Here is a 17,019-nt window from a genome sequence, read left to right on the forward strand (position 1 = left end):
TTTTATCCTGAGGCCATAAGAAGCTTCTGGAATTCATTGAGTAGGAGAGTCAGATCTTTACTGAAGGTAAATATTTTGGCCAAAATAGAATGGAGGAACATCTAGTTGGCTCATTGAATATAGAACCAGGCCTAAAGATGAGAGCTCTTGGTTTTAAAGGGTTTAAATCTGGCTGTGTGACTCTGGGCAACTCACTTAACCCCAATTGCCCAGCTCTTACATTCTTCTGCCTTGCAACTGATACTTAGTATTGATTCTAAGACAGAAGGTAAAAGTTTTAAAAAAGAAAAACTATGTAAAATGGAGAAGGGAGAGCTTTGGGGCAGGGAGATCAATTAAAGAGGCTTATCATCTGAGTAAGAGGTGACAAAGGGCTTGCATCAGTAAAGAGGAAGTATTGGATATGAGAGATATTATACAGGAGAAAATGGCAAGATTTAGTAATTGATCAGATATGTTGGTGATAGTCACCATAATGTGATAGTCAAGGATGATGCTGACCTATGCATTTTTTCACTGTCCTTAATTTCTTTGAAGTATAATCTCTTAAGAACTTTCTCTTAGCATGAGCAACTGAACAATTATCTTGCATAATTTGAATTATTCTTATTAATTAATATTATTATTCCTGAATAATTTGGCTAATTCACAGCCTGACCAGATGGAATTTGTGGACCTGTTTTCCCATAGTTGTTCTAACAGGGAATTTTTCTGTCTTTTTACTCAATATAATTTGATCAATATGAAATGGTAACTCAAGAGTTGCTCTTTAGATTTGTATTTTTCATTAGTGATTTTATTTTCTTTTGGATGTTTGTCAATAAATTACATTTCTTTTGAAAACCATTCATACTCTTTGATCATTTTTATGTCAGAGTGGTACTTAGTGCTATAGATTTTATAAGTGCCCTGTAGGTTAGGATTGTCATACTTTGTTTGTAATGTTTGACTTAAAAAATTTTCCCCAATCTGTATTTTGCACCAAATTCTAGTAGCACTGATTTTATTTATTCAAAAGCCTTTCAATTTTCCATAATCAAGATTGCCTATTCTGCCTATTTAGCAGTTAATGGATTCACAAATCATAGACAGCAATTTAAAGGAATTTTGGACCATGGTCATCTGATCTCACTTTCTCTTTCTACAAATGAGGAAATGGAGTTCAAATCTTTTTTCTGGCACTTAAATACCACTGTGACCTTTGGCAGCTTACTTTTCTAGGCTTCATTTTCCTCTTTTGTAGATAAAGGGAAATGGAACAGATGACTTCTTTAGTCCCTTTTGACTCTGAATCTAGGATTCCATTGTCTCTTTTATCCTGTCTTGCTAAGAGTTCTTCCCTTATCCGTAATTGTGAAAGGTATGACTTTTCTTTATGACTTTAACTTCTTAGATTGTTTTTCCTTTGTTTTCAGTTATTTAATCTCCTGCTATCTGTGTTTTGTTATTATTTTTGGGAAATGATCTTTTAGAACCTCATTCTTCTTTCAACACTTTGACAGTTGAATTCCTTTGAGCAACTCTGCATCAACTACACCAATGAGAAACTTCAGCAGTTGTTCAATCATACTATGTTTGTCCTCGAGCAAGAAGAATATCAGCGGGAAGGCATTGAGTGGAATTTCATTGATTTTGGACTAGATCTGCAGCCCTGCATTGATTTAATAGAAAGACCAGTAAGAATATTTATTTATCTTTTAGTTTTATATATTCATTGATATTCAGCATGGGTCAATGGAAAGGGCACAGGAGATGAGATTCTAAACCTAACTCCAAAGTGATTCTGGGACTGTGAGAAGATGTCCTAGTTTCTCTGAATCTCTATTTTCTTCATATGTGAAATGGGGATAATACAATTTACATAGATTTATAAAATCTTGGCTTTTCTATATTTATTAAGTTAATGGCAGCAGCCAGCAATATTGGCCTGCAGTTTCTCGTCATTTTCCTCATTCTTATTCCATTACCAGAAATATCTTGGAATTCAGTTAGTTTACATTTCATAATGGTAGTAGTATTCATTCAGTGTTTGATAGTCAAGAATTCTTATGCCATATTCAGTTTCTTAGGCATGCCACAATTATGTAATTGTTAAATACTTTTTACTTTAGAATGTGGGCAAAATTTTTTCTATTAGACTTGTTATTTTATTATTATATGTAACTTTTGGATTAGAAATGTTTTGTATCTATCCAGATCAGCATTTGTGCAGCAATTTATGTTCTTAGAAAGTTGTGTGTGGCACTGAGAGTGATTTGGCCAGGTATCATCCAGAAAAGACTCATCAGAAGTAGGACTTAAACCTGGTGTTCCTGATTCCTTGTCAAGCATTCTATTCATTCTCAGTCTATCCTTTTGGGTAAAATTGTCAGATGATAGCCTAGATCCCACTTGTTTACAGGAATGCCTAATCAAATTCATAAAATTACTTTTAGCTCAAAATTAACCAATCTTTGTTTATATGTATGTGTTTTAGGGAGATTAATCTAGCAGAGGAATAAATCCCCAAGTCAGTGTAATAATATACACTATGACATAAATGCATAAGAGCTACAAAACAAATGGGTTTTTGAGATTTGAAGGATAAAGTTGTAATGGGGGTGGAAGAGGTTATCTGAACTGGACTCTTGAGTACTAATCCAGTGGACAAAAAGGAGTCATGAGGCCCTCCAGGCAAAGGAGACAACCTCAGAAAGGGACTAATGCATGAGAGTATGGTGCATTTTTGGGTGACCTAATCGTCTATTTGGGTAAAGGATAATAGCAATAAAATTTTATTAAATACCAGGGTCAGTCTGCTCCAGATTCAGAGTATGGTTACCAGCAAATTTATGCTTAAGAAGAATAGATTGATTGGAATAGGGAAAAGAATGGAAACGGGAAAGCCTAAAAAAAGTGTGCCTTGTAGTTTAAGGTGGTGGTAATGAGGAACTATACTGCAGTGGTTATAGTAAGACTGGGTAAGCAAAAGATATCACATACATGGCCCACAGACCACATGTAGCCTACAATATCCCTGAAGGTAACTTAGGCTAGATTAAAATACAAATGAGAAAGATTTAACAAAATAATATAATCATTAAAAGAGGAACTAGATAAACGTCTTTTTTTAAATCAGTATGTGTTACCCAGATATCCTTATGCATGGATTAGTTTCCCTATTTCTGAGTTTGATACATTGGTATAAACTACTGTTATCTAGAAAACAGACTAAATTTTAGCATTTCATCCCCTAAGATACAGGACAAGCAAAACATCCTTGTTTCTAATTTTTTTTCATGTTACTCCTATCTTTTTTTCCTTCATACTACCTAGGTTTTTTCCATAGAGTTTTATGTAATCCCAGAATATTTTAAAATTCTTTTAGCAGTGGAAGATCCTCATCTGGAGTCAGAAAGACTTGAATTTGAGTCCTGCCTTAGATACTCAGTAATTGTATGACCTTGGACAAGTCACTTAACCTCAGTTTGCCTCAATTTCCTTTTCTATAAAATAGAGACAACACCTACCTCCAAGGGTTGTTATGAAGATCAAATTAAACAATAGTGTTAAAGTTAATGTTTTGCAGAGTGCTTTATAAATGTTAGCTGCTATCATCATCATCATCATTAGCTAATGAATAGTATTAGAAAAGAATTGTTTCACATTCCTTAATACTTTTACTTTCAACTGAGAATCATTTATTCTTCCTCAATTTTTCCTGGATCTTCCCTTCTCCCTATAACTTCTTAACATATTTCCTCTCTGTCATCTTTATATTTAGTAAGCATGTAGCTAACCAAGTCATTTACAAAGATTATTCTCTACCTTTGAGAAGCATAGAGTACAGGGTATGGTGAGGGGGGTGTAGTATAAAGAACATACACTCAGGTAAATATATTATAAGGTTAAAATGTTAAGCAGCATGGGGCCAAAGATAGATCACTTGTGCATCTCACTAGAGCAAAGGTCCATAACTGTAGTTGTTTTTTTACAGTTTTTAATGCAATAAAACTTTATTTTAAAATGTTTGTAACTTAATACGGAAGTATTGTATGACTGTAGTGACTGACCCCTTGCACTAGAGACATCCCACCAAATTGATATTGATCCATTAATACCTACTCTAGAACATGACTTGGTAAACACTTTTTTAAAAAAAAATATTCCTTAGCCCCATATATTTTGATAGCCTGGGGGTTCCCAACCAGTGCTCTGTTTCCTTATGGCAGTTTTACGTTTTGTGATAAAATTTTTTGTTCTGATATTTTAATTTATAGCATTATTGCTGCTTCATCCTATACCAAAAAGAAACTTCTCCATGAACAAGCCTTGTTATCTAATTAAATCTAATTACCTCTTAGAACTATGTCCACTATTCAGATATTTGTATACTTCCTTGATCAGTAAATTAATAGAACCTAGCATGCTGTTTTTTATTATAAGGTATATTATTTCTAAGCCAGAGGTATCTAACCTCAGGGTTCTCCATCTTTTAAAAGTATTTTTATCACTATATTGCAATATAATTAGTTTCCTTTATAGTCCTATGTATTTTATTTCATGCATTTGTAAACATTATTCTGAGTAAGGGACCATGACACAAAAAAAATTTAAAGAACCTCTGCCCTAAGGTCTTTGGTTAGGTTTATACCACATTTTCCTCTGAAATGTTGATGAATCCTGTTTCAATTCTGTTGTTTGTCCATAACTCCATTAACACATCTGGAACCTTTTTTTTTTTTTAAGTGTGAAAAAGAGAAGGGAGGAGTTTTAAGGATTTGAAAAGGAAAATAAATGGTGCATTTTCTTAGGCCATATTTCTCCCACTCCAGAATCTCAGTCATCTATCCTGTTTGGGGACCTCATATTTCTCTGGACCTCATTCCTAACCCCTCCCTAGGAAAATTTTTAGTGCCATGGAGCTAAGTTTGGGTGGTTGCTGAGTTGGTGAGAGTAAAATGTATGGGGGTTTTCACAGGATTCAGGGAGAAATTTTTAGAACTAGAAATGATCTTAGTAGTTCTCTCTTTTATAGAGGAAGAAACTGTAGGCCCTAAGAGCCTAAATGTCATGTCCAAGGTCTTGCATACTTACATATTCATCTTACTCATTTCATTATGTTATATTATGCTATGCTATGCTATGCTATATTATATTACATTATATTACATCATATTATATTATATTACATTATATTATATTATATTACATTATATTATATTATCTCACTGTCTTCCTTTACATTAAAGTTTCTATAGTGAGGTCATGATTAATGCAAATAATGAGTCCTCTAAAGTGATTGATCGCATGCATTCAAATCTGCATTATGGAAAACTATTTTAATATAAAATTTGATACTTCTTTCCAGTCCAATGGAAATATGCAATATGGATTTGAATAATATAACCACTTCAGGGGATTCACTATAAGTTCTAATGACTGTAATTTGAAATATTATACTGATGAATATTTCAAATGAGAGGCATCATGAGGTAGTGGATAAAAAGCTAGAACCAGAAAGACCTAGTTTCTTCTTTCAAGTCCTACCTTAATCAATGAATAAACATTTATTAATTGCCTGCCTAATACCAAGTAGGAGCACATAAGTACTATGAGAGAAACAGTCACTATTCAAAAGGAAGGTGGTAACAAGTAAACATATGCATATTATACACACAGCAAGCTCATCATATACACATTTATAGGTATACAAAATAAAAGGGAATAACAAAGTTATTAAATACACAGAAGTTTTGGAGAGTGGGCTTTTAAGTTGAGGATAGATAGGAAAGAGTTTATGTAAAAAATGGTGCTTACGCTGTATCTCTTTTTAAAACTCTTTCTGTCTTATTAACAACTCAGAGACAGAAGAGCAAGGACTGGGTAATTGGGGTTAAATTACTTGTCCAGAGTCACACAACCAGGAAGTGTCTGGGACCACTCTTTGATTCTCTATCTATGGAGCCACCTATCTGTCACCTTAAGGAAAGAGGTTCAGTGAGAGGAAGGTGAGGAGAGTTCATTCTAGGTCTAGGGGGACAGCCAATATCAAAGCTTGGAAGTATCAGTAATAGTCTAGTTTGACTGGATCTCGGAATATAAGAGGAACAGTGATGAATGAGGTTGGAAAGTTAGTTTGGGACCAAGCTGTGAAGAGCTTTGAAAGCTAAAAGAGGAGGGGGTTTTTTTGGAAGCAATAGGGAACCACTGGACTTTTGTAGTTCTTTGAGTTGAGAAGTGGCATCTTTGTCAGCAATGTGTAGATTTGGTGTAAGACCGAAGGTGTGAAGACCAAATGGAGGTCTATTGTAATTAGATAAGAAATAGTGAAGACCTGAATTAAAGTGATAGTTGTGTGAGTAAAAAGAAGGGTTCAGATGTAAGAAATGGTTTGAAATTTAAGATTTAACAATCAATTGGATATGTTAGGTAAAAAGTCCATGATATTGCCAAGATCACAAACCTGGAGAGACTTAAAATATGATAGGGTCTCTGATATGCTGTGTTTCTTAGCAAGTTGCTTAATTTCTTTGTTTTCTTTGCAATGAAGACTATAAGTTGCATGGAAAGGAATTTGCACACTGAGGAAGAGGTCTCTAATATCAGTGAAATCACAGGTCAAGTTTTGTTCCTAACAAAGTCAAATGGCAAATTCTATTTTAGTTAAAGAAGCGTCTGCCTATTTTCCTATTATGTCTATCACTAGACTCTGAGCCTTTGAGAAGCATTTTCTGTTTTCTTAATGGAGAAGTACAATGCAAAAAATTTTATTACAAGGAGAAGCCCTACAAGTCACTATGAGAATTTTTTGTAGTATTTAAGATGGTTGTAAAATTTTGTGAATGATTATTGCTCCTTATTTTTAGGCTAATCCACCTGGTGTTTTGGCTCTTTTGGATGAAGAGTGCTGGTTTCCTAAAGCTACTGATAAGACCTTTGTGGAAAAACTGGTTCAAGAGCAAGGCACACACTCCAAGTTCCAAAAACCTCGGCAACTGAAAGACAAGGCAGATTTTTGTATTATTCATTATGCAGGAAAGGTAAGAGATATGTTAATATTTAAATTTTTAAAAATTTGTGTGATATCAAATGTTTTATAAGAAGGTTAATCAGAATGAAAATGTGAATGTGTTCATGTTCTAATTGATAGTTAAAGAAATGATTATATGAATTCCTTGCTGAGTAAATAATCCTAAAATTCCATTTAGTCCATTTCTTAGACCAATCTTAAAGGTTTTAGTATAGCCTTAACATTGTTTTCTTTTAGCCACTCCTAACTCTTCATTTTTCACAGGTGGACTATAAAGCTGATGAGTGGCTGATGAAAAACATGGATCCTCTGAATGACAATGTGGCCACCCTGTTACACCAGTCATCAGACAGATTTGTTGCAGAACTTTGGAAAGATGGTAAGAAATGCATTAACTGTTGCTCCTGTCCACTGGTTTATGATCTGGGGCTTGTAATTAGCCTAATTGGAATCACTAGACGTTTTAGTTCCTCTTATAGTTTGCTTTTATGTAGTTTAAAAGTAGAAGCAGCTTTTCTCCCTAGAGCAGGGCTGCCGTTTTAACGGAATTTGTACATCTCAAGCATAATTCAGCTTAAAAAATAAATAAAAAATATTTAGAAAATTTGGCATATGTCTGATTTTCTGGTGAGGATGAATTGTTTTAGAATTGAAGAAGAGAATATTAGATACTTAAAATAATAGAATAAGAGAGCTGAAATGAATGGTAGAAATTTAGTTTAATTGATTCCTGGACTCAAGAGTCGTAGATAGCTGCAAAGAGTGATCCTCACTCTGTACCAGTGCTAATCTACATGAGTACAAAGACAGAAAGGCACTTTTTTATTCATTCTCACTTGAACTCTTTTCCTTCAGATCTGGTAGTATTAAAAAGTTGAAAAGGTACAACTATATCCTCTGAGCACCTAGTTGTAAGGATGTGCACCAGGTTTGGGCAAAGCCTTATATCTGCATCTGCTCCTTTTGTTTCTGTCCCTTTATCTGCTTTTGTAGATTTATTTAATTTGTTTTCAAAACTGAATACAATTTTTTCTGTGTTTTGGTAGCTCAACCTAATATAGTCCATGCTCACAAAAGTACAAGTAAAAAGAGATTACTTATACCATCCCTACTACTCAAAGCCTGCTGTTCGCTCCTTTACACTGCCTCTGGGTTCTCTCTCATTTCCTTGGTATTTGTGGTTCAGCCACAACTTTTGTGATTGGACCACCCCTTTTACTCAGGCCTTTATCTGACTGTATTTGCCCTGCTCCTAACTTTGTCTCAGTCCTCCTATTCTGAAAACATTTCCAGAGCCCATAAATCTTTCCAGATTCCTTCTCAGAAGGTAAGGAATAAAGAGACAAGAGAAAATGAAATTGAGAGAAAGCAGAATTTGGCATGTGGAGAAACATGTAGTAAATGAAAAAGAAAGAGGAAGAAGGGAGGAAGATAAAAGAAACCATTGTGGGTGAATCCTGCTGTCTGGTCAAGCTAATGCTTTCAAGAGCAGGATGTCTGTTATTTTATTTATTTATTTATTTGTTTGTTTTCAAGGCAGAAGAGTGGTAAGAGCTAGGCAATGGGGGTCAAGTGACTTGCCCAGAGTCACACGGCTGGGAAGTAAGTGTCTGAGGCCAGATTTGAATCTAGGACCTCCCGTCTCTAGGACTGGCTCTCAATCCACTGAGCCACCCAGCTGATCCCCAGGATATCTTTTAGAATGTATGTGAAACATGTGGCTAGAGTACTTGTTTATGTGTACCTGGACCTATATGTGAATTATGAATCACATGAGTGATTATGTAGCTAAGGTCAAATTCCAAAGAATTAGGGAGGAAAGATTGGTTTCTAACAATTAAAGTAGAAGCTTCAGTACTCTCAATCTTTTAATGAAAATCTGTTTGTTGTTACTGAGTAATACATCATGTTCTTAATTAATTCAATCTTCTGGGCTATGTAAGAAATGTGAAGGGTAAGAGGGTTTGTGTCTGGACACTGGTTGTATCTAGATGCTGGTACTCCTGCCTCTCTTATTTTGAACTCAACATCATAGTTTCATTACTAGGCTTAAGAAAAACTACTGTATCCTACCCAAAAATGGCTCCAAATCTTGGTATGATCAGATCTGTCTTAGGGGGTAGTAGATAATCTATGGGATAGGTAGTGGGATTATACTAAAATAAGCATGTGTTCAGGAGTAGAAGTGAAATGGTTAGTCTTTCATTCTGCAGTAAGTATTTGTTTTGTGCCTCCTGGCTCTGGTATAGTGGATATAAGGCTAACCAAGAAGACTTGGGTATAAGTCCCATCTCTGACATTTACTAGCTGTGTTCTAGACTAACACTGAAGACTTGCATTTCAGAAAAGTTGCCAATTTATATTCTTAGCGGATTTTTCTTCACCCAGGGTGTCCTCATACCAATGAAATCACAGGCCTATTCCATCTTTTACTATGTGTATCCCTGTGCAGGATACATAGTTATGAAAGGCAAAAACAAATATCTATGATAAATAATAATGTAGAATAAGGGTACATGTTTGATAACAGATAAGGAAATGTAAACTTAGACCTGAAGTGATCAGGGAGAATCATGAAGCTGACATTTGATAAATTAGATCTTAAGGGAATGGTAGGATTTTAATAGGGAAATATGTGGACTAATTCATACCAGAGAGAGCAGAAATAAAAATGGGAAATCAAATACATAGATTCCAGATTGGAATGGAAAGATTGGTTGATGGAGTGATAGGACCTAGGTTTGAATCTTAGCTCTGCTTCTTATTACCACTTGTATGTCTGTGGTCAAGTCACTAAAGCCTTTTGGGTTACAGATAGGCATCTATAGAACGAATGAAATGAACTGGCTGATATCTAAATCTTTTGGCTAGAGCATATAGGGTCTTTTGTGAGGAGTAGTTGTAAGTAATGCTAGAAAAATAGGGTAGAGCCAGGTTTTAGAAGGTTTTGGTTCCCAGGAAGAATTTTATCAACTTTAATCAATATACAGTAAGGAGTCACTTGAAATGTTGTAATGTGACTAGACCTTCGTATAAGCAATATATGTGTTAAATACAATAGCATGTAAAAGATAGAGAGTGAGTAGAGTGAGAATAAAGTTGAATTAGAGTACCTTGGGAATTTCAGAAATACTGTGGTGGATATAAGAGATAGTGAGGTAAAATTGATAAGACTTGAGAGGTGAGGAAGAAGAGTGAAATGAAAGATTCTAATAGGAGACATACGGTGAAAGGTGAGGTCACTGCTAGAAATGGGGAAGTCAGGAAGTACAGGTTTGGGGGAACAATAAATTAAAGTTTATATGTTGAATTAGAAGATCGAATCAGATATCTGCTTTTGTAGAGCTGTTCTATAGAGAGTTCAAAATGAAAAAGAGGTGAAAACAAGAAATCAATTGGGAAAATTGGGAAATCATTTGCATAGTTGTGAAAGTTCTAGCCATGGGGGAATGATTAAGTTCGTTAAGTAATAGAATGTAAAGAGGGAAGAGAGGAGTCTTGTGGACTGAACTTAATGTTTGTCTTAAGGGAGAAGGAAAAAGAGACAAAAAATTGAAAAAGGGGTTGACTATGAATAGAATTCCTGATCAATTTGATATGTTCCCTCATCACCTTGATGCTATTATAGGGATTGTAGAGTACTGTGAAGGAGACAGATATGTTGTATCTTAGCACCTTACTGAGAGAATGCATAGCATTCATCTGGTCCACAGGGAATGATATGATTGGTGACTGTGTGAGGGGAAATGAACATTTGATAGAAGAACTGTCTTCTTTTCTCTCTCTCTCCCTTCTTCCTCAATCCCATGTTGCCTATAGTTAGAGAGACAACTCTTCTAACAAAGGTCAGAATCCAATTAATTATTTGAAAAGTAGGTCCATTCTTTCTGGACCAGAGAAGTTCCTTGTATCTTCTCAGCAAGTTAGTAATGTAGCCTACACTGGCTTTGGGCCTTATCTTTTCCCCACTTCCCACTTTCATAGTCCGGCTCCCAGAGTTAGGCTGACTATCTTCTATTAAGAGTTTTGGGGATACCACCAAAGAGTCCGGATTTACTTTCTCCTTTGTTGTTGGCTTGAGTTTTCACCAGTGTGCTTCCCCCCATGGAAATTCTCAGTTGATAAATAAATAAAGTAAGCCAGACTTAAGTAATTTTAAAGAAAGGAGTATTTTCTCAGGTAGTCTATTGACAACAGATTTCACAAAACTTCTGTGCCACACTCTCCCAAAGATTTGTATGGAATATAGGAGAGTGTGGAAGCAAGGCCAGGGAGCATCTATGTCAACGGGGAGAGTGATATGTCTTGGTTGCTGGAAGTCTTTTTTTGCCCATTATTGGGAAGTTCCCTTTATGCATGATGTTGTCTCTGCTGGTTGACATATGTTTGTTTTCTATCCTTCGGGAGATGAGCCAAGGATGCCATTGCTTCCAACTAATCCATCTGAAGACACAGTTTAGACTCGATGGAAAGATGAAAAGTCCAGTATACTCAGGACCATCATTTCACTTTATCCAGTGGCTCTCAAAGACTTTACACTTTAGTATAAGGTCTTTAGATTGATTAAGAAATGTTCACATCTACTTAAAATAGAGTTAAAAATTGGCTAAGTTGTATTCAAGCCCATTCCCTGTAAGAAACATCCTTTGGACAATTTCACACATTACAATTTTTATCAACTTTGAAGAGAGAATTAACCAAATTAACTAGTAGCTCTGCTAATTAGAGTATTGCTAGAGATAGATGCTGAAAGAGAGCAGACGGATTAGATTGGAATATGAAGAACTGTTACCTCTTCTAAGGTAGAAAGCAAGGGGAAGAAATTTTTTTCTATTGGGTGGATGTAATCTTGTGAAATATGAGGCCATCCTTTGTTGGATGCATGTGATCTAGAAGTGAGATTAGAGACTTGAGGAAAGAGGGGAAATTTTAGCTCCTCCATTGCTAGTGAAATTGGGAATTAAATAATCAGGACATGCATCACCACGCAGCTTTTGAGGATCCAGCTCAAGTCACATACCACAAATTTATAATGGATGGATCAAGTCACTTCTACTTGACTTTTTCTAGTGATGTGATGCTTAGGAATAGAAGCATAAACATTAAATGATGATGGTTATACGTGACAACAGAATTAGTAGAATAGGAATGAGAGATTGTCAGGAGACAAAGAATTCTGTGGTGTGGGCAGTTATTAAAGGATAGTATGGCTTCGGAACTGGTTATCTGAGAGATGATAGGAATGATATCAGGAGAGCAGAGATCTAAAGATATAAAGAGTAGGCAGATTTATTGTGAATGAATCAGATAGAAAAATTTGAGGCAAAAAAGTTAAGAATATAGAATTTCAGACTTCAGCATTTTAAAATTGGCAGTTCTGTGAAAAAGATGTGACTGAACCACTATTTGGTCAAAGCGTGAATACAAATGAATTGAGAAAGTTGAAGAATTATGTGATAATATTCTTGATGATGACTCTCATAATTTTCCTATGATCAGATAAAGTTCTGTAACTAGAAGGAACCTTAAAAATACTCTTCTTTACTTTCTTTACTTTTGTAGAAAATTGGGTAGAAAGTAAGATTTATGAGCCATGTCATTACCAGTGGGAATGGAAAAGACATTCAGATGGAAGTTGGTCCTTTTGATGGCTTTAAAAAGTTTTTTCCTATTATATATCACATTCTTTTTCATGAAAACAAAAGTAAAAATTTTGAAATTTGTAGCAGCATCAAACTGCAATTTAGAGGATTTAGATTCTAGTCCTAATTCTGAGTTTTGAAGTTTATTTTCCTAAGAATATAAAACAGTCATAAAACAGACACAGTATTATATTTTCTCAGAGTAGCTATTTTAGGTTTATCAGATGTTGTCAAGTTCATTCTGTATTTACTGAGTACTTAAACTGAACCAATCTGAAAAACCTGATCATTGCTTCTAGGATCTTCAGTGCACTTGCAAGTCACCTGATTTTCACTTACACCTGACAGTCACTCTTATGCAAAGGATTCAAGGCTAACTTTGACTCCGCTAAACCACCTCCAGCTTTGGTTCCATAGCACCATGGTTTTTTATAGCACCATACTCTCACTAATCTCCTATATCTTCTACTGATTGTGTCAAGGCTTTGAGTAGAGCACCATCTCTTTGCAAGGCACAGTTATAGACATCAACATCTTTGGTCAAGAATGAAGAAATTTTAAAGTGAAGAGTAGGAAGAAGCTGTCTTGGTCATAGGCTTCAGGGGGCTCTCAAATGCAAGGGGCAATGGGATTTTGGTCATTTCATATTTGTCTCGTATGCACAAATTCAGTTGAAGTCTGAGATATGGATAGTTCCTGAAGAATTTTTCTTAGGGACACTTTTCTAATGGCTTAACCTCAGGGAAGAAAGAAATGAGTTGGAATGGATAAAAAAAATTTCCTGACAGAAATAAAGACTAGTAAACTACAAAATATCTCTTTTTGCACTGCACTTAAAAGTACAAGGGAAAAAGGTAAGTTAACTCTAAAGGTAATTTAATTACCTTGTCAGGAGATACAAACTTGGAGTATAAAGCATTTAAGCTAGCTTTAAAGCCTCTTGTTTTCTAGGATTTTATAGGTTTTTCTGAAGGCCAAACAAGGAAAAATGATTAATTGGTGGCAGCCCTGCCCTAGAGACATAATGCCCCTTGCCTAAATGTGTTTTCATATACTCACTCTCACGCAGTTTTGGAGATTCCTTTTTGAACACCGATTTCATTTAATGAGCTGAGTAGGATTTATTACCCGGGTTATTATCCTTTAAGATTCTTGTAACAAAAAATTTTTTGTTAAATACTCACATTTCATGAAACTATAATGTGACTTATGAGACATTTTCATGAATAATTGTGTGATTGGTAGTGATCTGAAAATTACTCAGCTTTGTTGGAAAATTAATATCTATTGCTTTTGTAGATTTTTATACAGTGTGGTATAGAAGTACTTCCTTTGAATTTTGTTTTATTATAGTTGTCTGCATGTCATTATCACCAACATTTACAAATTTCCCATTGAAATAATTAAAGCAACACATTTATTAGTATTCATTGGAGGCAGCAGTGAAGAGGGAGTAAAGAGAGAGCTGGCCTTGAAACCAAGAAAGACTTGGTTTCAAGCTCCTACTCTTGACAGCTGTGCCAATTAAATTCATTATGCTCTAGGGCAGTGATGGGCAAACTTTTTAAAGAGAGGGCCAAAGGAAAGGAAATGCTCATCTGTCAGTCCGTTTCTAAGGCAACTCTTTCGAAGTTTCATTGTATTGTATCCTACTCATTGTATTTGTCAGATTAGGAATAATGTCCCGCAGCGGGATAGAACATTTCAGGGGTCCGTAGTTTGCCCATCACTGTTCTAGGGCACTCTTTAAGACTAGGAGCTGCAGGGAAGATTCTGACCTGGATTGATAGAGGATGCTTCTTTATCCAGGAGTTATCTTTTTCAAGGAAATCACATTTTCCATTTCTGTCTTAAATTCATCATATTTAATCATTCTATAAAGAACCCTGTCCAAATGTGAAAACCCAATGTAGATTTGCATGGAATCTGTTATGGCCTCATTTTTGTAGCCCAGTTTCAAAGTTTACTTGTGATTTCAAATGTTCTGCGTACTAACAAAAGTGTTTTATGTATCTGCTCTTCTGTCCTTCTGTTTTTTGCTGTTTCTCTGCCTTAGAGATTCAGAATATTCAGAGAGCTTCTTTCTATGACAATATTTCTGGTCTTCATGATCTACCAGGTGAATGTATAAAAATTATAGGTTTTCTCAAAGCCAAAGGATTGGATTCCCACAGGAAAACCTTTTTTTTTTCCCTTTATTTTTTGGGCGGGGGGACGTAAAGGGTGGGGAGAGGGAGGAGGAATGGATTGGGTTGGTGGGCAGGGATGGGGGTTATTTTTGCTCATAGATTTGCATGATTCTTTCATTTCATGCTCTATTATATTGCCTCAAAGCAACTGTTTGAGTGCATACCAATTCAATTGCTACTGCCTACATTTTGCTTATTACTTACACACAGCTATTACAGGCCTGCAAATTTAAAAGGTATGTTATTACCTTTTTGAATAGTGCCATTTTGATACACAATTTCCAAATAAATATTGGTGTTAGAGAGCTTTTTGATTTGTTATTTGCTTTTGAGCCAATTTTAAAGTCCAGTGCTGAGGAATTTTAAATAATAAAACACGGTCAATGGTCATGTAGTTGTTTCAGATTTTTGTATGTCACCATAAATTATGAGAATGTATTTGTAATATTTGTTCATAATGATCTATTGAGAAGCAGAATGGCATCAGGAATAGAGCCAGCATCAGAGTCAGGAAGACCTGAATTCAAGTCTTTTCCATGATGTGCCATTTTACACCAACACATGCACATGCACACATGTGTGTGTACACACACACACACACACACACACACACACACACACACACACACACACNCATGTGTGTGCACACACACACACACACACACACACACACACACACACACACACACACTGTAACTGGGAAAGTCACTAAATCACTCATTACCCTCATGCAAGTTTCTGTTGTACCAGTCTGCATTAGTAGTTAAGATTTGGAAGTTCTCTAAACCAACGAAAATACAGGTCTGTTTAAAAAAGCAAAAAGGTCCATTTGGCTTCTCATAAAGTACTTTGAAATACAAAACTGGGTTCAAGAAATATTAAATTAAACTATGCCATGTTTCAATTTTTATGTTTATGATTGTCACCATTGGATAGGGTTAAGGAATTGGTATCTTTTATCCTTCCTTTTCTTATAGCACATCTTAATCAAGATTAGTGAGATATTGCTTAGAATTTATTGCAATTCATATGTAGCGTCTATCATACATTTTCATTGATACTGTCAATTTTTGGTGTAGTTGTTATTGGATGAAATGGAGGAAGTTAATTAACTAGAAAAACAATTCTTAAACTAGATTAAAAGTTCTAAATGAAACAGCCCAAATCTCAAAACAAGGTAAATTTCTTTGCAAACCATATCATTTTGTAATTAAACCCACCATTTTTTTTCCTATTAATGTCAGGTTCCCATCTCTGATAGGTCTTCCTTTCCTGTAGGGGAAAGTGGGCATCAGGTGTGAAGATAAGGAATCTGCCAGAAGAATCGTAGTTGCACTGAACAGCTTTTCTAGGAGAGAAGGGACAGCTCCAAAATCCAAAGAATGCTGACCCTAGAGAACAATAGAAAACGTAGGTGATTGAGAAGAAAACTTGAAAGTTGGACATTTGTCTACCTGTAATAACATTGTACTTAAGGGATTTCATAAGATATTTCTTCACCCTTAAATTCATATGTCTTACACAGAAGCTCTTACATTTATTATTATTTTTAAAGAATTTGAGAGAATTTTAGAGAACTTTCAGATCCTGTAAGAAGGAGTAACGTATAGAGGGTTTGCCTTAGAGACATATGGACAAGTCACTTCAATTAGTCCCCAGGTATTTAGTATGTACCTACTATGTGCCAGATACTGTCTCAATGATTGAAGATAAAAATACAAAGAACTGAACAATTCTTGCTCAAAATGAGCTCATTTTCTAATAATCCAAAGGGCAGCCCTTTTTAAAATTCTAATTTGCCAGTCCACATTAATAGAAGGAGTTTCCTTATCAGGAATTTTTATACCAGTAATAATTATTATTATCTTTCTACCTAAGCCTTCCCTACAACTGTAGAGGGCAACACCATTCTCCCAGTCCCTTTAAATAGCTAAGCTGTTGCCAAGGCCTCTCAGTTTCACCTTTGTAACATCTCTCCAGTATACCCCCTTCTCTTCTCTGACACTGCCACCATTCTGGTGCAGGCCTACATCACCTCATGTCTTGAAACTGAAATAGCTGCTGGTGTCTCTCCTCTTTCCAATTTATCTTCCTTTTAGCCATTCAAGTGATTTTCCTTCAGTTCCCCCCACCCCCCACCCCCCCCCCCCCCCCCCCCCCTTCCCTCTCTTCCTCC

General features: G+C 35.5%; 1 protein-coding gene across 1 annotated transcript in view; it reads left to right on the plus strand.

Annotated features, from left to right (window-relative positions):
- Window positions 1-17,019, plus strand: part of MYH10 (myosin heavy chain 10) — a 186,428-nt gene that overhangs the window by 91,777 nt on the left and 77,632 nt on the right. The window contains exons 13-16 of the mRNA XM_044675221.1: window positions 1,503-1,676; window positions 6,849-7,022; window positions 7,277-7,391; window positions 14,711-14,773. Coding sequence (XP_044531156.1) covers window positions 1,503-1,676; window positions 6,849-7,022; window positions 7,277-7,391; window positions 14,711-14,773 — 526 coding nt within the window. The remainder of the gene's footprint in view (window positions 1-1,502; window positions 1,677-6,848; window positions 7,023-7,276; window positions 7,392-14,710; window positions 14,774-17,019) is intronic.

Source organism: Gracilinanus agilis, chromosome 4, assembly GCF_016433145.1.
Source record: "Gracilinanus agilis isolate LMUSP501 chromosome 4, AgileGrace, whole genome shotgun sequence".
Lineage (NCBI taxonomy): Eukaryota > Metazoa > Chordata > Mammalia > Didelphimorphia > Didelphidae > Gracilinanus > Gracilinanus agilis.